The sequence below is a fragment of the Gymnoscopelus braueri genome (assembly GCF_963280865.1).
Source record: "Gymnoscopelus braueri genome assembly, chromosome: 15".
NCBI classification, from domain to species: domain Eukaryota; kingdom Metazoa; phylum Chordata; class Actinopteri; order Myctophiformes; family Myctophidae; genus Gymnoscopelus; species Gymnoscopelus braueri.
The window spans coordinates 31426291-31451993 of record NC_137620.1 but is presented as its reverse complement, the minus strand read 5'-3'; the positions used below and the strand labels follow the sequence as shown (position 1 = coordinate 31451993).

At 40.7% G+C, this 25703-nt stretch overlaps 1 protein-coding gene and 1 long non-coding RNA gene across 2 annotated transcripts in view; both read left to right on the top strand.

Annotated features, from left to right (window-relative positions):
• The window catches only part of LOC308101484 (phospholipid-transporting ATPase ABCA1), a gene marked incomplete at its 5' end in the record, with an annotated part of 254815 nt that overhangs the window by 87645 nt on the left and 141467 nt on the right, over positions 1–25703 (top strand). The window contains 3 exons of the mRNA XM_080450900.1: positions 8411–8548; positions 19260–19474; positions 23103–23181. Coding sequence (XP_080307026.1) covers positions 8411–8548; positions 19260–19474; positions 23103–23181 — 432 coding nt within the window. The remainder of the gene's footprint in view (positions 1–8410; positions 8549–19259; positions 19475–23102; positions 23182–25703) is intronic.
• Positions 1033–2995, top strand: LOC308101967. The gene is made up of 3 exons (XR_013934592.1): positions 1033–1144; positions 2225–2296; positions 2388–2995. It is a non-coding gene; the product is annotated as an uncharacterized lncRNA (long non-coding RNA).

Here is a 25703-nt window from a genome sequence, read left to right as displayed (position 1 = left end):
CGCAGCGCACTTGTATATCTGCCATTTTTTAATAGCCAAAGAAATCTTAAAAATGACACAGATGCGTTCCCGGTCTTAATGGATTAAATATGAAGTGCCTAATCTTCCTGTCAGAGTGTTCCTGTGTGGGGGTGCATGCATGCGCCTGTCTAGACACACGCACACACACCTGTACTTTGTACCTGCATGTCAGAGGCTGTAATTCATTGTCGGTGTGGGTGGGGGGGTGTGGGGAGGGGGGGGGGGGGGGGGGTGTGGGGTAGGGCATGAGCAAGTCCTGCCTGATAAATTGTTCCTAGTCATGGATAGCTTGTGAGCAAAACCGCTGAAATATGACTTTCAAGGTTGATCTACCCTGACATTTCTGCTACATTAGCGCGACATAGGACGCATTCTGAGCAGCTTCTCTCTGCGACAGGTGTGCAGTGTAGCCCCAGCAAGGCATACCCAGCACCCTGAGTTTTTTTTTTTGAGGGATGAGTTTTTTTTTTTGAGGGATGAGTTTTTTTTTTTGAGGGATGAGTTTTTTTTTTTGAGGGATGAGTTTTTTTTTTTGAGGGATGAGTTTTTTTTTTGAGGGATGAGTTTTTTTTTTTTGAGGGATGAGTTTTTTTTTTGAGGGATGAGTTTATTTTTTTGAGGGATGAGTTTTTTTTTTTGAGGGATGAGTTTTTTTTTTTTGAGGGATGAGTTTTTTTTTGAGGGATGAGTTTTTTTTTTTAAAGAGGGATGAGTTTTATTTTTTAGGAGGGATGAGTTTTTTTTTTTAAATAGGGATGAGTTTTTTTTTTAGGAGGGATGAGTTTTTTTTTTAAGAGGGATGAGTTTTTTTTTTAGGTTAGTTTTTTTTTTCATGCATGACATAAAAAAAAAACTTTGAAAAAAAAAAAAAAACTTGGACCAAAAAAAAATATTATACTTATCTTGAAAATAAAACCTCTCCTTTTCAAAGTCGCTATTTATAGCATTTATAGCACTATAAATAGCATTTTATTTTATTTTGAAGGACAGGCCGTCCGTCAAAGGAGTTCCGGGTAAGTACGTCCCTTCCTCTTTGACCAAACTTGGTCACCGGACTTTCCACTCTCCACCACGGAGGAAATAGCTGGTCAGCTAACGTTTACTTGTTTACAAGGAAATTATTGTAAGTGATAATATGCTCTCATTAATCTACCGCTATCTGGGATAATGAATGAATGAATGAATGCTTGTGTACAGCTTGCTTACTAACGTTAGCCATTATGCTAGCTAACGCTAACATTAGCACCGTTAGCTCCATGGGTAGCACCCAGCTAGCACTGGCACTCAACGCCAAACCCACTACGTTAATGTACGTTGCCGATCATATTTATGTTGTATATGGAGTGCAGCGTTTCAAAGTGATTTAATTCTAGGGAAAGAATGTCATCATATTGGCTAGCAGCTGACAGGCGCAAGCTAGCATAGCTGAGCTATTGTATACGTTCGTGTTCTATCACATACATAACGTTGACATCGAAAATAGCAGATCTATAAGTTCACAACATGTTGCGTCCGCGACGCGCTGTGAGCTTGTAGATCTGCTATTTTTGGGGCCGACAACGTTGTGCGATGTAGCATATACCTACTGTAGCTTATTGAGGTGTTGTTGCTATTCTGTACTGTACTTGTAGCTTAATGAGGTGCTGTTGCTATACTCTACTGTACATGTAGCTTAATGAGGTGTTGTTGCTATACTCTACTGTACATGTAGCTTAATGTGGTGTTGTTGCTATACTGTACTGTACATGTAGCTTAATGAGGTTGTTGCTATGATACTTAACATTATTATTATAATGATGTACCGTGCATGTTCACATCATGTATACTTTACATTATTATTATTATTATTATTATGTACTGTGCATGTTCACATCATGTATACTTAACATTATTATTATAATGATGTACCGTGCATGGTCACATCATGTATACTTAACATTACTTGAGACCATTTTTCTTTTTTTACATGTTGGACAAAATAGCCAATTTTACATACATGTGTTTGGTGAGGTGGAATGCTGTGCGACGAATGGGAAAAGTTAGAGGACGACAGGATTAAAAAGTTGCACTCATCTTAGCTAGGTTGAAGGACAAATCCTCACATACTGTACATTCAGCAGTATTAGGGATGTGTTGTAAACACATTGATTAAAATAAATTAATAAATGGAGTGTAATTGTTTTGTATTTGGCCACCACTGCAGACTGCAGATGGGACAAATTCAATCCAAGCCATAATCAAAGAGTTGCCGCATCTAGTGGACACTCAAGGCATGGTGAGCTTACATCTCACAGAATAAGTTTAGTACAGACTAAATCGATTATTGTTTGTGCCTTACACATTTTTTTGTCTTTACCTGTCTGTAGATTTCTCATGATTTTCGATGTTAAATCCTGAGTGTACTGGGAGATGAACCCTGAATTCTCCGCGAAGATCACTCACATGGCCGGCCAGGAAGGAGAAGACGGGTGACCTTTGCGTCAACATACAGTAGATTTGCTCTCAGCAGGTATTCACATAGAGCTCACATATTCCGGGAGCAGTATGGGTTAGCGCCCCAGCCTTGGTCTCCAGCCTTGGTCTTCCGTGAGGAAGAAGCCCAACAAACAGTTGGATCATGCAGACACATTTTTTTGTAATATAGCCTAATATATAAGTTGGCATAAGATATTGATAGCTAATTGCAGTGACATTATTTTAATGCTGTTTAAGGGAAGGCATGTGTGTTCCACCTACATGTGCATTCACACTCATGTTCAGTAACTTTGGACTCAGACTCAGTTAATGTGGACTCTATTTGGACTTGAGCACTGCTGGGGAATTGACTCCACCTAGACTCCAGATATAGTGACTTGACTACAGCACTGGAGCTTTGGAGTTCAATTTAACCTGTTGTATCAACTTGTAATAATCTTGTTCTTTCCTCTCTTTTCTTTTCTTCTTCAGCCTGTGACAAACCTGGTGCAGTAAATGACCGCAGCAACCACAGAGTATCCATATGTTTTTATGCTAGGGGAGGGGCATCAGTGTTCCCAAGCTTATGTGATAATAAATGGGAAAATACATTTTCTACAAATCACATCCTGCACCAAGCAGCAACTACTTCAGTTACTAGGTCACCTCAATTTCGCCACTAGAATCATCCCACAAGGCCGTTCATTTATTTCCCACCTCCTCCACCTCGCTGCATCCGTGCTATCCCTCCACCATCATATCATGTTAGACCTAGAATGCCGCTCAGAGCTTAGGCTCTGGCACCTCCTGTTATCCAACTGGAATGGCATTTCTTTTTTCTACAACGATTTCCACTCCTCACCAGAGGATTTGCAATTATACACCGATGCAGCGCCCTCTGTAGGTTTCGGGGGTTACTACAGAGGGAGATGGTTTGCAGATAATTGGCCCTTAGATTTTGTTTCCCCCCCGTTCGACACCGCCCACTCTTCAGCTTTGTTCGAATTATATCCAATCATTGTCGCGGCCTCTCTTTGGGGCCATGAATGGACCAGCCGCTCTGTTCTCATACACTCCGATAACCAGTCCACAGTCCACATCATCAATAAAGGTCGGTCAGCATCACTACCCATCATGGCTCTTCTCAGGCGTCTAACATGGCTCTCAGTCACCAATAACTTCATAATCCGAGCAGCCCATGTCCCAGGTTACCACAACACGGTAGCTGATTCACTCTCACGTTTCTCCTTCCAAAGATTCAGAGCCTTGGCACCATCCGCAGACCTCCACCCGACTCCAGTTCCTTCATTTTCCGAGATGACCTTCCCATAAACCATTCTCTCCATAACCTGGTATCCATCTCCCAAAATCACATCCTGCAAGGTATAGCTCCCTCCACACTCTCCTCCTACTGGACAGCTTGGAACAATTTCCAATCCTTTCACTCTACAGCCTGCCATTTCCGTCTCTGGACCTCGTTACACTCACCTCCTACATCAGCTACAGCCATTCTTCTCGGGCCATGCATCCACCAACCATCCGCGTCTATCTATCAGGTATACATTTTATTACTAAGCTCCTAACAGGAGCACCTCACCCCTTTGCCCAGCACTCACACGTCACCCTGCTCCTTTAGAGCCTGAGAAGGAACAAGCCACGTAATCCTCCAGGCCGCCAACCTATTACCTCTGATGTTCTCGCAGGATGCATCAACATACTCCGCTCTGGCTATGTAAACCCATCTGTAGACTCCACACTGGAAGCAATGTTTCTCTTAGCTTTCTTTGGGTTTCTAAGATGTTCAGAATTCACTACCTCTAATTCTACATTCATTCCTCACTACCATCCCTGTTTATCTGATCTGACCATTCCAGATTCCTCCACACTAGTATTCTTGCTAAAACATAGCAAAACAGACCAATTCGGCAGAACAACGCCAATTTACATGTTTAAACTCAACTCCTACCTCAGCCCTTACGAACCCTTGGTCCATCACCTCCATACCAGGCACTCCTCCCACGCCTCTCCTTCCGACCCGTTATTTACCACTGATACCGGTTCAGTCGCGACCCGTCACTGGTTCCTCTACCACCTCCGGCAAGTTCTGACCAAGGCCGGATATCCCGCAGGTAACTTCTCCGGCCATTCGTTCCGAATCGGTGCTGCTTCTTCTGCATCTAGAAGAGGCATCACCGACCACACCGTCCAACTCCTAGGGCGTTGGACTTCCCAAGCATACCACACTTACATTAGAACCAATGTCCAAGACCTCAGGAACGCCCACACATCCATGGTCCAGTAAATGTTCTAATTAATGTCTGACTAATTATGCTTTCTCTTTTGGGGTCTCGAGTGATGGTGCGTCCACAGATTACTGCCAAGACGGACGCCTATCTCCTCAGACCCTCTCCATTCCCCTGGAGCCCCATGGTTATGCCTCCCCCCTCTCTGGGCTTCACGCGCCCTTCCACCCCTCATCAGGGCTACGCCCTTCCTCCCCCACCAGGGCTACGCCCTTCCTCCCCCACCAGGGCTTTGCCCTTCCCTCCCCCAGGGCCGCGCCCCCACTGGGCCCCGTCCTTCATCCCTCCCCAGGGCTACGACGCCCTCCGTCCCACACTCCCATTTGCGCCCCTTATCCAGGCTTCACATGCCCCTTCATCCCCACCTCCCCTTCCTCTGTTCTCACTCCCTCAAGCTCACCTCACCCTAGCCATCCTCTCACCATCCTCACACCTTACATCCTTCACTTACCCTCCTCACTAGATAAATCGTACCCCTTGTCTTCACTTCCTCATCCTCACCCCCTTCCTCATCACCTCCCTGTCTACACATCATCTCCTCCTCCATCTCCACTCCTACATCCCCACCCCTAAAGCCTCCCTTCCTCCCCCCCCCCTTCCTTCCCTTCCCTTCCTTCCCTCCATCTCCTAATCCATGCATAACCAATTCCTTTCCTGACAGGTCCATCTCCTTCTTTTCTAAATAAAGAATGTTAAACAATGTTTGGTTTGAAGGCGTGGTCTGTACTCGTGAAAAGCATTTTATGTCTTCGATCTCAATTTCCCTGAAACCATGTTCCCAGGTTTGGGAGTTCATTCAGACTTTCATCTTTGACATCCCAGGAAGCGAATCCAATGCAGTTAAATTAATGAGATCTCAACTTGCTGTTATGTAGGATGACATTTTGTTAAGGTGCATGGAAGGAGCTAGTAGGCTTCCAAGATTTCAAAAATGGGTTACCCCCCACACCCCTGTTCAATGGTTCAAGTCATCCTGATGATAGTAAAGTACACTAGCTTCCAAGAGTTACCCCCCTCCAATGGTTTGAGTCTTTGTCATGTAAGCTAAGTATACTTCAAGTGCAAACGAAAAAAGTTTTTTAATTGGTCAATATTTTTTTGCCAAAGGCTTTCTGTTAGCAACATGAATGTGGGAATGTATGTCAGCATAGCATGAGATAAATGCAACATTTAGCATGTAATGACTTATGTAATGAACTAAGATATAGATGTTTTGTGGGGTAATACTATTCAACAGAGTTCAACGTGACATAAGCAATTGATAATGTAGGAAACAGCAGTCATGAACATGGCAAAGCACAAATGTCTATTTGTAATTCTTGTATGCACTTTTAATTTAAGCTGTCATTTATATCAGTGTGTATGTATATGTGTATAAATATATATGTGTGTGTGTGTGTGTGTATATATATGTACACACACACACACACACACACACACACACACACACACACACACACACACACACACACACACACACACACACACACACACACACACACACACACACACACACAGGACACGGTGCCAAGGTTACAACCTGACCTGACCATGTCTACAGCCAGCCATCTAAGAGGGCTTGAACAACACACCCAAAATGATGACACAGTGATGATGTGATGACACAGTTATTGCTGATGTATACATTTCTGCAAAGAGTGGCAAATAAAGACCCTGATTTTGTAGGCTATACGTGTTATTTCATGTACTTAACATGATTCTGTAGGCTACATGGTTGTTGTGATGATGAGGAGTTAAAGTGACCTATCTATTTGATGTATTTCAATAACTTCAATGACAACAGCTGTACCTGAGCATGTCAATGAATTAGAAAGATGACCCAAGACGACTCACCTCTGTGCATTCACATGCCATTTGAGGTACTTAATAGCTGCAATAGCAGAACATGACCCAAGATGATGAGACGATGATTAGCATGTTAATTAATTAGAAAGATGATTGTTAGAGTGAATCACCTCTCTTTCACTTGTAGAAGTTGGAAGTAAGTATAGAAGTAACTTATTTTTGATCAAAGTAGTTTTTCAATTCTGTAATCTCATTCACATAATATGGGCTCCAGCAGTAGTTAAATATGGTTATACTGTATACATGCATGCATGTATGTTTTTATTCTTTTTTAATTGGTAGAAGTGATTCTATAAATAGGCGAAGCTCTCTATAAGCCTATCTAGTTTTAGTTCTCCAATAGCTGCAATAGCAGAAGCATGAGGCATGTTAATGAATTAGAAAGATGGGGGCATTATATAGGGTATTTCGTCCCGGATAGAGAATTAGTCAAAGTTCCTAAGTTGTTCCCTGGGGTCATATTAGCCAAGAACAGTTGAGATATTCTCTCCTAAATTAAGTGCATACATATCTTAGCCAGGTCGTAGACTAAGCTGAGCACCGGCCGCCACGGAGAGCCCCGTGGACCCCCGGCCGCCACGGGGACCCCCGTGGACCCCTGGCCGGTCCACGGGGACCTCGGTGGAACCCCGGCCGCCACCCCCGCCACGGGGACCCCTGTGGACCCCCGGCCGTTGAAAATAAAAACTTTGAAGATGAAACAATACTTGGGAAAAAAAATTAAAAATTAACTAAAAAATGAAAAAGAAAAATTTGTATTGAAAAAAAAAATCTCCTTTTGAAAAACTCATCCCTCAAAAAAAAAAAATCATCCCTCAAAAAAAAAAAATCATCCCTCAAAAAAAAAAAACTCATCCCTCAAAAAAAAAAACTCATCCCTCAAAAAAAAAAACTCATCCCTCAAAAAAAAAAACTCATCCCTCAAAAAAAAAAAATCATCCCTCAAAAAAAAAAAACTCATCCCTCAAAAAAAAAAACTCATCCCTCAAAAAAAAAAACTCATCCCTCAAAAAAAAAAAACTCATCCCTCAAAAAAAAAAACTCATCCCTCAAAAAAAAAAACTCATCCCTCAAAAAAAAAAACTCATCCCTCAAAAAAAAAAACTCATCCCTCAAAAAAAAAAACTCATCCCTCAAAAAAAAAAACTCATCCCTCAAAAAAAAAAACTCATCCCTCAAAAAAAAAAACTCATCCCTCAAAAAAAAAATCATCCCTCAAAAAAAAAAACTCATCCCTCAAAAAAAAAAACTCATCCCTCAAAAAAAAAAACTCATCCCTCAAAAAAAAAAACTCATCCCTCAAAAAAAAAAACTCATCCCTCAAAAAAAAACTCATCCCTCAAAAAAAAAAACGTAGCCCTCAAAAAAAAAAACTCATCCCTCAAAAAAAATGTTATAGCCTATGTTTTTTTTTTTCCATACCAGAAAACATAAACCACCAGCTCTTAAAATAATGTACCTACCCTTAAAACAATCTACCTAGCTCTTAAAATAATGTACCTACCCTTAAAACAATCTACCTAGTAATGTCCCCTAAGGGGCTCCGTACTATGAGCTTGTACATCTGCTATTTTTGAATAGCCAAAGTATAACATAATGGTTATAGCTAAAATCTAAAATGACTCAGATGCGTTCCCGGTCTTGATGGAATAATCAAATCTTCCATCAGTCTTCCATCCACTGACGTTTTTTTTGTCGTTTCACAGTCTGAGGGGCTTTTAGACACACGTCTGATGCCAGTTGTGATCGACTGTCCTGTCTTTCAGGTGGGATGCAGAGGAAGCTGTCGGTGGCCATCGCGTTTGTCGGGGGATCCAAAATCGTCATCTTGGATGAGCCCACAGCAGGGGTAGATCCGTTCGCCCGCAGGGGGATCTGGGACCTGCTGCTGAAGTACAAACAAGGTATATGAGCTCTAGCAGTAAGGACCAAAAAGCCTCACTTCAAGCTTTGAAGTGCCTGATATTTGTAGTATCGACTGGTCTGCGTCTCGCAGAGTATATATTTGATCTGGCTCTGTGGTGAGAAAGTCTGCGGAAGTGAGCCCTAGTTAAAGGTAAAGTTTTAACTGACAGGGCTGAGGAATATCGAATATGACTTTATGAAGAGCTCTTTTAAAATAATAAACTGTCAAATTCACAGAACTTATTTGCTTTAAAGGCTTGCTCCTTGTGACACTGTACAATGTGGGTGGAAAGTAAATGATATAATTTGCACTGAAATAGATAGCAGTGGCAGCGAAAGACAAGTCGTCTGGAGAGCTTTAATTGGCGTTGCCTTTTAACACAGTCGTTAAATGTCTGCCACATCAGTCGACTTGACACTCTTTGGCCACATACTGTACACTTTTTTTGTGCTTGCCAGTAGCTGTAAGCAAGATGCAGACATTATAATAAGACATTCCCTCAACAGCTAAATGTTTAATGTGCATCGAGCGTTATTCTGCCCTCACCGTCTCATTAGCTGTGTTCACACTAATCAAGCCCTTTCACTCCCATTGGAAAACAGAGATAACTCTCAAAATGAGAGAGAACATCCACAGTGTGACTGGTTGAATGAGTCATGTTTTGCATGTTCTCCATGGTCTAGTGTGGTATACTGTAGGGAGTCTATTTGTGTGAAAGTATATTGGGCTTGATATTGATGTTCTGCGTCGTTAATTAGCAGTTTTTTGTTTGTTTACAAAAGAGGCCAAATTGTCCTGTGTGTATGTCTGTTTTGATTGAATCCCGTACAGTATTATTCTTGCTGGCGGGGAAACAAACAAACAAACAAACAAAACAAAAAAGCATTTTATAACTCTAAACTTCATCTATAAACCTCTTCAGGGCAGGCTATACCGAGTCATATTTTGGACATGCAAAATGTCCAATAGGGATGGCTGATTTTTGCCGCTGTTGAAGAGCACGATGTTTATTTAATTTTGTTAATTTAGTTACTGTTAGTATGTGAAGAAACGTGTACAACTTTGAATATTCCTCAGATCTTTGCATTCAAGGCGGCTGTTGATTAGAATCTTAAAATGTCAAGCTTGGGAGTCATAAAAATGTATGCATGGATATCAAACCGTACTTAATTAGTTTATGACTTAATTAATCAGTTTAGCACATGTTAGTGGAAACTAGTCTGTGGTATCAATTAATGGTCATAAAAGATCAATCAACACAGTATGTTGATTCAGCCGTAGAGACTTATGTTCATTATGAGATTTTGATGGCTTTTAAAGATGTGCCAGATGTTTCTTTGGACACTTATCAATGGGCATTTCCATTGGCCTGTAGGCATCTGTCAACCATCTTGGGTGGTGCTATAGTTTTGCTTTCACAGTCACACGACGGCTCTATCCAAAACCATATTTTCACCCTTGAAATAATTATCTCCATCATAAGGCTTTTCCTATATTCTTTGTCTCATGTAACTAGTTCACTGTAAATTCATGTATTTATTGCAATATAATACTATTCCGTTAACAAAGCCTTACGTGAATTATTCCTTATTCCTGGCCTTCTCCAGGGCGCTGCCATTGCCTCTTACATGGGGCGCCATTGAGTTTTTCTCTATATGCTGCTTCATTCAATAACTGTTCACTTCCTGTGTTGCCAGATTTTCTGGGTGTCCTTGACAGGAAAAATGTGGGAACCACTGGTTTAAAAAACATTAGAAAGCAAGCCAAATTAAGCAAATACCCTTTTAAAAAAAAGGCCCAAATTGCTTATTATAAACAGACAGGCACTGGTAAACAGGAAACTCATTGATATTACTTATATATTATCTAATAATAATTCAAAACAATTGGGCTCACAAACGTATCACACAATATCTTTATATCCACATTATAGTCACGTCGTTCCCATGTTAATTCCAAGGTCCACATGATTATATTTGTATTGGTTGCTGAATGAATTGCTTGTAGTTTTGGTTACTGATTGTGTCGCTCATATAGAGTTACTGTAGCTTTGGTTGTTGAATAAATCGCTCATCTAGAGCTGTAGCTTTGGTTGCTGAATAAAATGCTCATCTAGAGTTACTTTAGCTTTGGTTGCTGAATAAATTGCTCATCTAGAGTTACTGTAAAGCTTTGGTTGCTGAATAAATCGCTCATCTAGAGTTACTGTAGCTTTGGTTGCTGAATAAATCGCTCATCTAGAGTTTCTGTAGCTTTGGTTGCTGATTGAATCGCTCATCTAGAGTTAACTTTTATTTTCTGAATGAATGATGACCTGGCTACAAGGCAATCGAGTGCGTGGCACCTGCTTACCTTCAGGACATGATACACCCCTTCCTGCACATAGATCAGTTAACACAGGACAGATGGTCCCCCTCATTACCTGGCCAATGCTCCAAGCATCCTAGACTCGTTTCCCTCCAGGCTCCCACACTGTGGAATGACGTATGATATTTGAACTCTAAGTTAGCTATTTCAGCGTCTCTCTCTCTAAAGTGAGTTGTTCAGACCTCAAATGGAGATGAAGTCACATTCATCTATTTTGAGATGACGGGTGAGGGAACGGTTTTGCTGCACTGTGTGAAATAAAGATATTGTGGATATACATTGTAATTGAATGTTAACGTTTGGCAGAACGTACCTTGTCTTACGGCAACACAGTGTGAAACAAACGGTTTAAATATAATTATTAGCACAAGCAAAGCGCTTGCAGGTAACTTATGTTGAGATCCTCTCCTCCTTCAGTCTTTCTTATTCAGTGCGCGGGCCTCTGCTACAGTATATGTGTTACTATGATGGAGAACCCTTTGTAAGAACAAATCGAGAAGACAATCGAAGTGTGAGGTGAATACATTATCTCTGAAACTGCAGGAGGAACAAGAAATACACGTTTCTAGTTATTGTATTTGTCTGATGAAATAGAAAATGCATATTTTACAAACCATTAGGCCCTATACAGCATGAATTTACAATCAACTCTGTATTATGGATGACAACAAATAGAAGTGAACAGCGATGACATATTCTGTTACATACTGTACAATGTAGCGTGTAACTCTGATGAAATGTAATGGTGAAAAATATGTAGGTAATGATTTAACACAAAGTACAATAGATTAAGTTCAGTGTGTACAAAATGAAGCAGACAAAATATGTTTACAGTGTACTGACCTGCCCTACTTCCCTACTAGAGACTGGGGGTAGGTTAAGGTGAGCAGGAAACATGAGCGCCCCCTAGTGATCGCTTTGTGTTGATGAAGGGCATGCTCAAAATATCACGGCATGCTGCAGTGACAATCCATTTTCTGCTTGACATATATTTTACTTTGTTCCATCTGTAAGAGCATTGAATTAGATTCTTTACCGACTGTTAACAGAGATAACATTTAAAAGTTTTTGTTTTTTTTACAGTATAACTAGAAAGGTGCACTCAGTGGAGAGCAAATCTTAATATATAAGAATAATGTCTGACACAGTAATGTCTCGATTGGCTAGTCCCACTCCATAGAGTCGAGGGCACATATCCCATAGCCTGGACTCAATTGGCTATAGTCCCACTCCATGGCGTAGGGGGCACATATCCCGTAGCCTGGAGGAACGTAGGTCTGCGGTTAGAAATGTACAGAAAGAACATAATTGTTGTAGAGAATAAGAAAAAATATTGGTTAATTGAGTTCCATGGCTTTAACTTGCTTGCAGCATGCACAAGATGATGCTGATCGGTGTAGTGGACAATTGTTGTCGTGAATCGACAGATACACACACACACACACACACACACACACACACACACACACACACACACACACACACACACACACACACACACACACACACATGCAACAGGAAGTTAGGGTCATGTAGCGTCGTCAGGGGGTATTGTACATTTTGTAAATTAAATAGTTTGATACTGCGTGGGATAATGGATGAGTCATGTTCTCTCTTCTCTGATCTGTGAGCTGAATAATTACTGTATGAGGCTATTCACACTGAACTTACTGACAAATGTACTCACCAAAATCACAAGTTTCAAAAGCTTATCCAACCAATAACATTCTCTGTCATGAGCAATTTGTTTTACGACGGCTCAAGTTTATTACACACTGATTACAATTTGTTACAGCAGCTCCTCTGGCATTTCTACAAAAATTATACTCCATATTCTGGCCTATACTAATGATGTAACAGCAAATCCACAAAACCATTGCATTCAACAATTGTCAATTGCTGCTTAATCACAAGCTTAACACATTGAATGCCAAAAACGGTCCGGACCGTTTTTGAGGATCCAAACGAGAAGTGCCGAAAACGGTCCGGACCGTTTTTGACCCAATTCTATTTTTATACATGTGGGCCACGTGGGGCGCTAAAACGAAACTTTGACATCACCCAAAGAGTTTCTGAGAAGAAGAGGCTGGATCTGGCTCCATGTCAAAAATCCTTCCGGTCGGCGTTTTCAATGTTATCTCCTTGACTAAAAGCTTAATATCTCCATTTCTTTTTAATGTGGTGAAAACGAGCCGTTTTCGATCGGCGATCACGCTGCAATGGAGGATCGCGTTAGAAATATTATTGTTCCAGGCGTTAGTCGGGACCCTCCGCCGTCTCGCACGCACGCTTTGTTTACATGCACTTCCGCGTCTGGGCTTCTCACAGCACGAAACGTATAACGCAAGTGGATGGAAGAAATGCAGGCACTCAACGTATAATATTTTAATAAACCTCTGGCAGACTGGCACCCAATGTGTTAATATGTGTTTGTTAATATCACATAATCAGGAATAAATCTGAAAAGCAAGGACTACCAAGACATTTTGGTGACGTTTTTTATGTTTAGAAAACATTCAACACAACCTTTTTAAAGGGACTACAACATGCATTTTAACATTTTCATCTTTTTTGTGTGTTTTTGGTCTCCCCTACCTCTCTTCTATCCCCAAAAATACCCCAGTTTGAACACTCAGGCTTTCACAGCAAATCTGGGGTTTTCTGTAAATTGGTCTCAAAACAGGCCAAACTGATTTCACGTCACGTCACGTCAGGGAACAATACCTCCAGTTTTTCAGTTAAAAGAAAAAAAAACAAAACATTTTTTTTCCCTTATTTTTTTTCCACACAGAACCAGGAGATAACATGCATACAAACTGGCTCAAACCTTTTGAAAAACGTTTCAGGGACATAAACAATATGATATTAAATATATATATATTTTTTTTAATTCATGGTGTAGTTCCTTTAAGACATAATTGCCTCTACAGCTAACGCCAAACATCTAAATAACACGCTTAACACTTGTAGAAAAGCAAACGGTATGTCTATCTAAATAACATGCATAGCAAATGAACAAGTAACAAACGTGCATCTACATCAGTGGTTCTCAAAGTGGGGTCCAGGGACTCTCTGGTCTAATTGGACCCTTACAAGTTTGTAACTCTGACAGTGTACAAATGGAACCAAATGGACCCTAACGGGTCCATTTGGTTCCATTTGTACACTGTCAGAGTTAAGGATGGTCCTTCAAATGTAAAAGTTTGAGAACCATTGATCTACATAATCTATCAAAATAGGAAACAAGAAGTGATACAAAGAGGAGTGCTAGGGTGTCAAGTCTGAAGAGGTCATTTTTCAGACTGCGGTGGATAATGGGGAGTGAGACTGCAATCCGTCAACAGACTGGCCTATACTTTCCCTCTGCCTTTTAACACTTTATAATATTCAAATAAACCAAAACGTTTTTGAACCATTGAAGAAAAATGTCTGCTTTTGAACTCCTACTCTTATCAGTAATTACTTACACGTGCTCTATGATGCTGCTGCTTTCTACAGACACAAAGGTGTAAAAGAGCATCCTTGCATTGGAGTCAGAGAACTGACTCTTGGATCAATATAAAGCGGACTTGGCGGTGGATAATGAGAGAGGGGAAGGCAGAGATGAGCGAATGGAAACGGGACAGGTCATCTGATTGGCCAGTTCTGTGCCACGTCCTTTCAGCTGCTCTGAGACTTTTCACTCGGCTCCGAGGGCTTCAGATAACCAAGGAGCTGGTGGGCAGATGACGGATGAAATAGTGGAGAGAAAGGAAGAGGCTGCAGGGCCAGTTGAGAGGGAGGGAGGGAGGGAGGGAGGGAGGGAGGGAGGAGAGAATTGGATAGAAGACAAGAGGGGGAGAGTCCTGACATGAATTTATAACCTTCACACATGGTCCAAATCATGCTGTGAGATATTATAATGAAAAGCTCTAGATATTAAATATGACGTGTGAACATATTTCAATGTGTACACTTTTCAATTGGATCCTATTTAATCAAAACAAGGGGGCTTATGCCTTTTGACTTCCAAGGAAATGCTGACGGGGGCGTCAAGGTAATTCTCGGTATCATTGATCTGAATTCATTGTCTCAAAGAGTCAGTCATCACAGTTCCGCCCAATAATTCATCATACTGCCGGGGCCGCACGATACCCATCTCTGCTCAGACAACACTGCGTTAAAATCCATATCCATCCACTTGATATACAGGAGCAGAGAGAGCTGAATTACAGAACTCAGGTTCCCACGTGAACTTTTATTGTTGATTGTAGGGAGTACAGCACATTTACCTGAGACCAGTGTTGATTTTGACACCAAATTTTGATTTAGTTTTGGTCATAGTCTTTTGCAAAACAATATGTTTAGTTTTAGTCATATTTTAGTCTTCTTAAATGATTTCGTTTTAGTATAGTTTTAGCTGACTAAATATCATAAGATTTTAGTCGACTATAATGTATTGTTGGCGGGCCGTGATGCCATCGAAATGGCAGATTTTCACTTGCTGCATGCCGAAAAAAGCAGATCTACAAGCTCACAACCGCGACGCGTTGTGAGCTTGTGGATCAGCTATTTCCGCGCGCACCCATGATGACTTGTCTTAGTTCTACTGGATCTCTTCTCCACTAGCTAGTCCCTCCCTAACATTTTAGTCTAGTTTTTATTTGTTGACGAAGTTGTCAATATATTTAGTCACAGTTTTAGTCATCATAGCTTAGTTTTTATTTAGTTTTTATTTAGTTTTCGTCAGTGAAAAAAGGTAGTTGACAAACATTTTTCGTCTTAGTTTTAGTCGACGAAATCAACACTGCCTGAGACCCCCAGCCCACCCACGACCCACATATTTATTTGAGCTATCAATTTCTGCCGTAATGCACCGTAACGCACTAAATCAGAATACCTTTGTGGACTGTCCGCAGTCCAAGCACATTTATTTCACTCCCAATTCACAGGTGATGCAGTGTTTTTTTGTGTGTGTTTAATCCTCGTAAACCACAACTAATCCCTTGGAAAAAGTGTCTCCTCAGCCGACCTCTCACCTTATAGCATGCTGCCCATTCCCATGGGTTTAATTGAGCGAGTTGTTTTGATGAGTGCAGCACCACTCCACTCGTCTGTGGGTTACAGCAGGACATTTCTGTCGTCTGTGTTTATCCAGAAGGCTTCAAACATGCTTGGTGTAGCGTAAAGGATTTAAACGGAATAGACGGATTTAGCAGCTCAGAGGTTGACGGGGAGTGACTGGGACGTGAGATTGGTGAGGAGGATCACAGGACCAAGGAAATGGTTGGCCGGTCTAAAATGGCTGAACATGACTTTTTGTCAATGCAGGGACCACTTTGCGTGTTCTTTGACACAAACTTATCAACTATTATTTATTATAAAGATAGTGCTGTGGCCAAGACAACACATTTTATAATGGCAGTATACTGTTTGCCAGTGGTTGGTGTGGGTGCGTGCGTGCGTGCGTGCGTGCGTGCGTGCGTGCGTGCGTGCGTGCGTGCGTGCGTGCGTGCTTGCGCACGTGCGTGCGTGTGTGTGTGTTACAGTACAAGTACATGTGGGAAAAACGGAACGACAAGCGCTCTTTTTTTAGCCGTGAACCCCCGCTGGGTAGCGATAATAATTGTTGTTATAATAATAATTATTATTGTTATATAGCTTTGTATTTTAGCCCATACAGTACGTTGTGCCTGGGCTCCGTTCACTGGTATAGTTGGGTTATAAAGTTGCCCGAGGCAGGATTTGATGTTATTTATTCACCTTTAGGCAGAGAATTGCCAACGTGCATCGTTCCCGACTTGCAGTCAGTAGAGGTCAACAGACTGGCCTACTTTCCCTCTGCCTTTTAACACTTTATAATATTCAAATAAACCAAAACGTTTTTGAACCATTGAAGAAAGATGTCTGCTTTTGAACTCCTACTCTTATCAGTAATTACTTACGTGCTCTATGATGCTGCTGCTTTCTACAGACACACACAGAGAGTTGAGCATGCCGGGACTTCATCACAGATCTAATTCACTTTCCTGATAGGTGGATGATATGAAAGGTGAATAAACTAGCAATCCATGCTTATTGCCGATTGCAGTTATGCGTCTTGAATCAAAATACCTAGGCAAATTAAATAAAACCGGTTTCTCTTTGAAGCACTACTTGAGGGGAAGTGGATTCAAAGAGAGAAGATTCAAAAGTCTTTATTGTTACATCCCATTATACAAAATAATATTCTTGGGTTTTGGCTCCTCGACACGGAAGAAACTAGACAGATACAGATATTCATGCTTTTTTTGGTCCGATCAAATTGCCGCTCTGTAGTACACACCATCGGGTCATTTGGCACAGACACGCCAAGTTTGAGGCCACTCTGTCTGACGCCAGCCGAGTTATTCCCGGGACAGACAGACGGACAGAGATTCTGTCTGATAGAAAGATAAGAGAAATAGAGGAAAAAAGAAGCAATCACTTAATTAAAAACAACAATTGCACAATATAAGGTGCATCGTACCTCAAAGTGTACGACGGATGGATGGATGGATGGATGGATGGATGGATGGATAGATTACAATGTAAACTGATTGATGGGTTGATTTACAATGTAAACTGATACCTACTGTAGCATCCGGATTTACACAAATGTATTACTAAAATTGGCTACTGGGAGGACTGGTGGGTGGGCGGGCCTGCCGTCCAGCTGGCGGACCACAGCCACGTCACTTTGACTCGGACATAACCATAAACAAACCCGAATTCGCCCATACTGTATATACAGGACCACGGCCACGTCACTCTGACTCAGACATAACCATAAACAAAGCCGATATAAACCCATATACAGGCATGTCACTATGACTTACAAAACCTGTATATAGGCATAATGGAGATCCGGTTGGTCTAGAGCCACAGATCCGACCACTATGCCCCTATATGCTCTTGTGCATATATGGGACCGACCAACTTCAAACTGGGCTCGCACATCGGCAAGGACTCGAGGGGAGGACTCTCCCCGCCGCAGAGCGGAGTCACATTATGTGGATATCCAGTTGTCCAGAACCACCGATCCAACCAATATGCCCATATATAGGCATGCCAATACACAGGGTATGGGCATATACTAATGACATCTGGGATCTCCATATATGGGCATGAAAGGGACACGGGTAGAGAGACGGTTACACTCCTACACGGATTGTGTGTGTGTGTGTGTGTCTGTGTGTGTGTGTGTGTGTGTGTGTGTGTGTGTGTGTGTGAGAGTGTGTGAGTGAGAGTGAGGCAGACAGACAGACAGGCCTTTAGTGGCTTCCGTTGCTATTTCGTCCAAGATTCACACACAGAAACTGGCTGTGGAGTTTGTTTTGTTGCCATGAGGACACAGTCATGAGTGAAAAACACAGCAGACAGCAGTTAGATGATAAGTGACTGCCACGCAGAGACAGATTGTGCTGCCGGCTTGTTTTGAACCGTTTTGATTCATGGCATCTTTTCTTGTCAAGCCGTTGCCAAAACAAACAAGTCCGCGATAATTGTTGTATGCTGAAAAAGCGCTCTTTTATATACTTTTCATTACATGCCGTCACATTTTCTTTGTATTTCTTATCCCAGTCCATCCTGTCCTTTGATTTGCTGTCTCAGACACACACACACTCTCAGTCAGGTATACAGCACACACACACACACACCACCCACCCACACACACACAAAGAGAGGAACCAATTCAGCGCCTCTCTAACTGTGCCTGTTCAAGTGAAACCAATATTTTGTTTACTTCACTCCAGTGGTGGAAAAAGTACTCAAATGCTTTACTTAAGTAAAAGTACCAATACTGCAATATAAAAATACTCTGTTACAAGTAAAAGTCCAGAATTAAAAATGTACTTGAGTAAAAGTACAAAAGTATTGGCATCAAAATGTACTTAAAGTACCAAAAGTAAAAGTACTAAATATTTGAAAATAGCCGATCTACAAGCTCACAACGCGTCGCGTTGCGACGCGTTGTGAGCTTGTAGATCTGCTATTTTCAAATAGCCTATGTATAAACTAGGGCTAAAGTGGTTAATGTATGTTTCATAATGTAATAATTTATATCTGAAAAGTAACTAGTAACTAAAGTTTTCAAATGATTGTAGTGGAGTAAAAGTACAATATTTGCCTCTGAGATGTAGTGGAGTAGAAGTAAAAGTATTGAAAATTGGATATACTCCACTAAAGTAAAAGTACCTCAAAATTGTACTTAAGTACAATACTTGAGTAAATGTACTTAGTTACTTTACACCACTGCTTCACTCTCTCTCTCTCTCCCTCACTCACTCACTCTCTCTCTCTCTTTCTCTCTCTCTCTCTCACACGCACACACTCCTCTTCAGGCCGAACCATCATCCTGTCCACGCACCACATGGACGAGGCGGACATCTTGGGCGACCGGATCGCCATCATCTCACACGGCAGGATGCGTTGCTGCGGCTCCTCCCTCTTCCTCAAGAAGTGTTTCGGCAGCGGCTACTACCTCACTCTGGTCAGAGGCGGCGACGAGAGGATGACCACGCAGCGCAGCGGCGTCACGCACAGCCAGTCCAAAGAGGTGTGTGTGTGTATTACAGTGGTTAGCACTTGATAACGGCAGTAATACCATCTGAGTGCCTCTGTGGTACCACAGTGGCACCACCACTACTTGGTGGTGCCACATTTGACACCTTTTTTTTAGGTGTAGTGTGGCTGATCGGCCACGATGTGGCGCATGTGAGTCCATGAACCCTACAGTACATTATTAGCAACAGGGGAAGGGTGAATGCATTTCAAAGTGATCGTTATTTTTATTTTTTGTAAACATAGAACATAATGCAGTCCTTAGGATGAATTCAAAAGCAATTGTTTCTTTAAACACAACTGTGTTTCATGGTGGAAGAAGTACACAGACATTTTACTTAAGTAAAAGTAGCAATACCACAATATAAAAATACTCTATTACAACTAAAAGGCCTGTGTTCAAAATGTTACTTGAGTAAAAGTACAAAAGTATTGGCATCAAAATATACTTAAAGTACCAAAAGTAAAAGTACTAAAATATTTGAAAGTAGCCGATCTACAAGCTTGTAGATCGGCTATTTTCAAATGGCTGTGGTATAAAATAGGGCTAAAGTGGTTAATGTATAAGTTTTATAATATAATCATGTATATCTGCAAAGTCACTAGTAACTAAAGTTTTCAAATAATTGTAGTGGAGTAAATTACAATATTTGCCTCTGCAGATGTAGTGGAGTGGAAGTAAAAGTACAGTAATACTCCAGTAAAATAAAAATGTAACGTCTGGAGGCAGCAGTCTACCAGAAACATGCTCTCTGTCCTCTGCAAGCACAGACATCATCCAATGCGGCACACTGGTTTTTGTTACTTTTTTCAATGGTGTACGACAGAGGTTCCAAAACCTTTTACATGCCAACAACCCCCAAATAGCCCCCCTATTGCAAAATGGCTTAAAAAAAAATAATACAAATCTGTTATTTTTGAAAATATTTGGGCAATTTGGTGAATTTGCATTTTAAAACAAAATGTGAGACGCCAGAGATGGAGTTAATGACGAGCCCAAAATACAGACGCCAGGTTGAAAGTGGATAATCTGCAATGAAGGAGGCATGAGCTCGGCTGTGGGCTCCCTAGGCTGGCGGGGGGAGGGTAGCGCCCATGATCACTTTTGGCACTTGGTGAAAAACGGTTGCAAAATCGTGGGATAAAAAAGAAAAAAAGAAAAACAAAAAAGTGGATAATCTGGCACAGTAATCTTATGAGTTGAGTTGAAATGTACAGTATTCATTTTCCTATCCTTTCCATAATATATATATATATATATATATATATATATATATATATATATATATATATATATATATATATATATATATATATATATATATATATTAGAGATGCACGATATTGTTTTTTGGATACCGATACCGATACCGATTATTTGCTGGGTCATATCTGCCGATACCGATCAGATTCCGATATATTATATATTATATTTACATTGAGCTTATTGCTGAATTTTTTTATTTTAATTTGTTTTACTGGTGAAAGTTGATGGTAAATCCCCCTCTCCACTAACCCTACTGTGATGAAAAAGTATTTATGGAATAAATACATTAATTATATATATTCTTCTAAGTAACAAACTTAACTATGACATCATTTTTGTATGCTATAAGCCATCACAGAATTATTTGAATCTTTGTATAACACAAAACCATAATATGTGGCCTATGGAACTAAGATCATTGAATCTAGTTTGTTATTAGTGTTATTCATATTGTCTGTTGCCTAAATTAATTAGCCTCTGCTCTAAACAATAAAGCCCCCCTAGCTCTCCCAATCACAACTCCCTAGAGCCACCACTGTGTGTGTGTGTGTGTGTGTGTGTGTGTGTGTGTGTGTGTGTGTGATATACAAACTAATCTTAGAGGGACAGCTTGCTTCGTACACTACACTACAGATTGTAGGACAACAGGATGTCAAAGACAGAAACATTACCAGCTGAGAGCGAATTTGTGCTCATTCTCTGTGGTTAAATACACAAGCAGATTGCTTGTTCAATAGCGGCCGCTGGTTGCACTCGAGTCGAGTAAGTGTTTGTTACGTGACTTACGTCGATGTTAAATGACGAGGCAATGTACACATTCGTGTTGAAAATATATCCTCCACTGTATCACTACTATAATCTAATTTAAGATGTACAAGAAACCCTCTGACTGTTCTGGGTATGAACTATGGACGTGAAGAGTTTGTTTGCTGTTCGTTTGTCTACTTGTTGTCTCTGTTCACGCAGCAGCCTAGCCTGTTGCGCAGTGAGTGCACTGAGAGACACAGCATGTAGAGTGTGTGGAGGGGGGAGGAGCTAGCTACAGCCGACTCTCTTAAAGAGACAGAGACAGGCAGAGAGACTGCTCTCGTTCATTTTATTATACAATATATACAATATCGGGGAATTTAATCGGGTTTATTTTGACATCGGTTCGGTACCGATATGGCCGATATCGGCCGATTCCGATACGTTACCGATTATATCGTGCATCTCTAATATATATATATATATATATATATATATATATATATATATTATTTTTTTCTTCTGTCTTTCTTTCATCCTCCTCTCCTTTCCACATGCCGCGAGCCTGCGACGCCCACATTGAAGACCTTAGGGTGGCGTACATGGCATTGGGATTAACAGGGATTGTTGTGATCAAAGCTCCGTTGCATTGTGAGATCATTACCAGTAGCCCTGCCTTACACAATATTCCTATTCTAAAGAGATCCTTCCGTTAGGACTGCGTGCACCAGAAGGAAGGACTTATAAACAGCAAGCCCTTCTGACACAGCGGTAACCTTTTCGCTAGTCCATTATCGAACACGGCTCCCTCTGACTTTGCAGAGTGCTCTTTCCCGATCCCCTCCCCCCTGTAATGATCTGTGTTTAGTCTCCCCCAGCATGAGAATTGGCAGACACCTACGTGCTGGATGATACTAATTGTCGCCGGGGAAAGGGGTGATTCTTGATCTAGCTTGCCAATGGTGCCTCACGCACTTAGTTTTAATCAATAGGAGCAAATGAACAAGATGCACCGATGCCAGCGGGGCTATAGCAATTACCATTAGTCTGCAGGCTCTTAGCAGTGAGAGGGAGACATTTGTTTGAAATTAAATAAATAAACAAACAATCGTGTTTTCATGGGAGGTAGAAAACTCTCCCTTAACCAAATGAGGACTTGGTGATTCAGTGTCCCCGGTCAGAAGACTTCGACCTGAAAGACGCTACAAAGAATTCAAAGCTATAGCTAACTGAATGGAAAGTTTTGCTAAATAAGAAAATTATGCAATCATGAAATGGAACTGGATGAGAGTTTGACAGTGAGCCCTCTGATGTCATTTCACTCTGTTTCTAAGTATTATACCGTAAACTTAAATGCCTTTAGACTCCAGACTACATTATGTGTGCGGATACCTTGACCTTAAGAGGTTGGCTCAAGATTTGCTCTTGGCACTGCTTCAGTAAATGATGGAACGTAGCATCTGGTGATGCGAGCTTACTACTTTAAATTGGTCCTATTAAATTGTAATGCTATGGTCGAGGGGTTTTTCATGCCATTTATACGAGAGCAAATTTGTCAAGGATGTGCTTGTACACATGATGCCTTTTGTAATGTGCTTCTGATTAATAGGAGGAACATCCTTTGAGGAGAAGCAGTCTGGATGAGGGCTTTGACAGCCAGGACTGGAGCAACAACCCTGACCCCTCAGGTACAACTTTGCAGTTAATGTGTATATAAACCTAGTAGTGCATGCATTTAAACTGTTGATTTTCACCAAGCTCTGTAATAGGAACTTGTAACACTGCTAGACCTTAACCCTTTAAGACCGGGAACTCATCTGTGTGTCATTTTTAGATTTCTTTGGCTATTCAAAAATAGCAGATATACAAGCTCATAGCGCGGCACCGAGACTATGAGCTTGTAGATCTGCTTTTTTTTTTTGAAAAATCGTGAAAATGTGTGCAAATCTTTGCATTTATGTATTTTTTAAGCAAACATTTTTAACTCCGTTTCAACGTCCCTGGAACAAAACGTTTTGAGATGGGGGTCCGTGGCCAAATACACTAAAAAAAACATCTAAAAATGTTTTCTAAATCCTAACAGTATGTTGCTAGATCAGTGGTGCTCCAACTTTTCCATGTCAAGGACCCCCAAATTTATATGTATTTGGCCGTGGACCCCCATCTCAAAATATGTTGTTCCAGGGACCCCCCCAGAAGCACAGATCGGAGTTTAAAATGTTTGCTTTAAAACACAAATATTCACGATTTTCCTCAAAAATAGCAGATTTACAAGCTCATAGCGCGGCACTAGCTTGTATATCTGCTATTTTTGAATAGCCCAAAGAAATCTAAAAAGTGACACACAGATGCGTTCCCGGTCTTAATGGATTAAAGCAACAATCCATACATTTTATGTATTTTGTCTCCCTCTCCAAGTGGAGAGGTAATTGCAAAGCTGTCTGAACTACAGTACAATAGATGATGGCTGCATCTAGTGTTGCACCGGGTTATGTACCAAGTACCAGGTAGCTGTATCCAAGTAACACAACAAGAGTAGTTTCCATCAATCTAGCCGTGTAAATGTCTAAACAAAACACTAGAAATCCCGGCCCTTAAATAGTAATGTAAACTGTTTAGCGATCTCCTAAGGCCTGGAATGTGTCATTTTAGGGACGGTGACACTTGGGACTTTGGTGTTTTAGTAATTTTTAAAGGGCACAAAGGCTAAATGCCAGAGCAGGAAGGCCATCACATAAAACAATGATTTTTAATAATACATCTATTTTTTTAGTGAAACTATTAGTGAAATAAAGAAAGAAAAAGGTGTTTCACAAAATAATGTGTTGGTATTTGCAAATTACCAACATTTTTATAGAAACGACTGAGGGACCATGGTCTTCATGGCCTCATGAAATGACTAGCCTGCTCATCATAACGTTAGCATTCCAAAGAGCCAAAGTAAAACACATCTCTGGCTAAAGTTATAGCTAGCACCTACAGTAGAGCCGCTTCTGCTCTGCTGTATACGTGGGAAGTTGTTAAAGTTTTAACTTTAAAAACTAAACTGACATTTGTGATTGTACTGGAATCAATATAAACTGATTTGCAGTAACTTGAAATGTCTCGATAGTTTTACCAGGGTAACAAGTTTAAACGGTCCCTTTCCTGATTATGACCATGATTTGTATTTATTTATTGGATTTGCCTCATCCATTTATTTGGATTTTAATTTTTTATTCAGGGCGAAACTACTTAATGTAGCTGACAAGCTGCGTGTTTCTGATTGGCCTCCTTTGTAGGCCTTGTTATGTGTGCGATACGTGGGCTGACACCGGCTGCTAATCTTTGCATTCAGATGTCATCCAGTGACTCATAAACTAGAGTTTGATTTGAGCACAATGATGGATCAAATCCCTTCTAGCTTGAAGTTATAAATGAAAAGTGTTTGGCATTTTATCCGATTCATCATGCTTGGGGAAACATGTCATGCAACATCATATTTGTGTATTCCATTGGTATGATAATTCACAAGCTGCTTAAGAATTATGAAACGGAAAATATCATACTGTAAATGTAATTGTAACTCTACCAGTGTCGGGACGTTCTACTTCATTGGCACACAGTAGCACAGACACGCCCATTTAACCCATTAAGACCTGAGGCCGATTCTAAAAATGTTTTCTAAATCCTTTTTTTTTTTAAACATGAAAAACATAAAAAACACAAAAAATACAAAAAATATATAAAAAAATAAAAAGAATATGAAAAATATAAAAAATATGTTCTTCTAGAGATCCCCAAAAGCAAAGATTTGAGTTACAAACGTTCGCTTTAATAAATGTGTATATATTCAAAGATTTGCACAAACTTTCACGATTTTTCAAAAATAGCAGATCTACAAGCGCAAAGCGCGGCACTTGGTGCCGCGCTATGAGCTTGTATATCTGCTATTTTTTAATAGCCCAAAATAAAATCTTAAAAATGGCACACAGCTGTGTTACCGGTCTAAATGGATTAAACAAATAGTTTAGCCTGTATGAAAATAATCGATTAACTTCTTCATAAAATGCCAGGGCCATGCTTGTTAACCTGCAGTGAATATATTTGCACATTTGGGGATCAATAATGGAGGCAACACTGTTCTGATTGATTGTAACCAAGGCTCAGCTACAGAATGGATAATGCAGGTGAATGATGTCCACTTGTCTCTTTCACTGTGCTCAAAGGT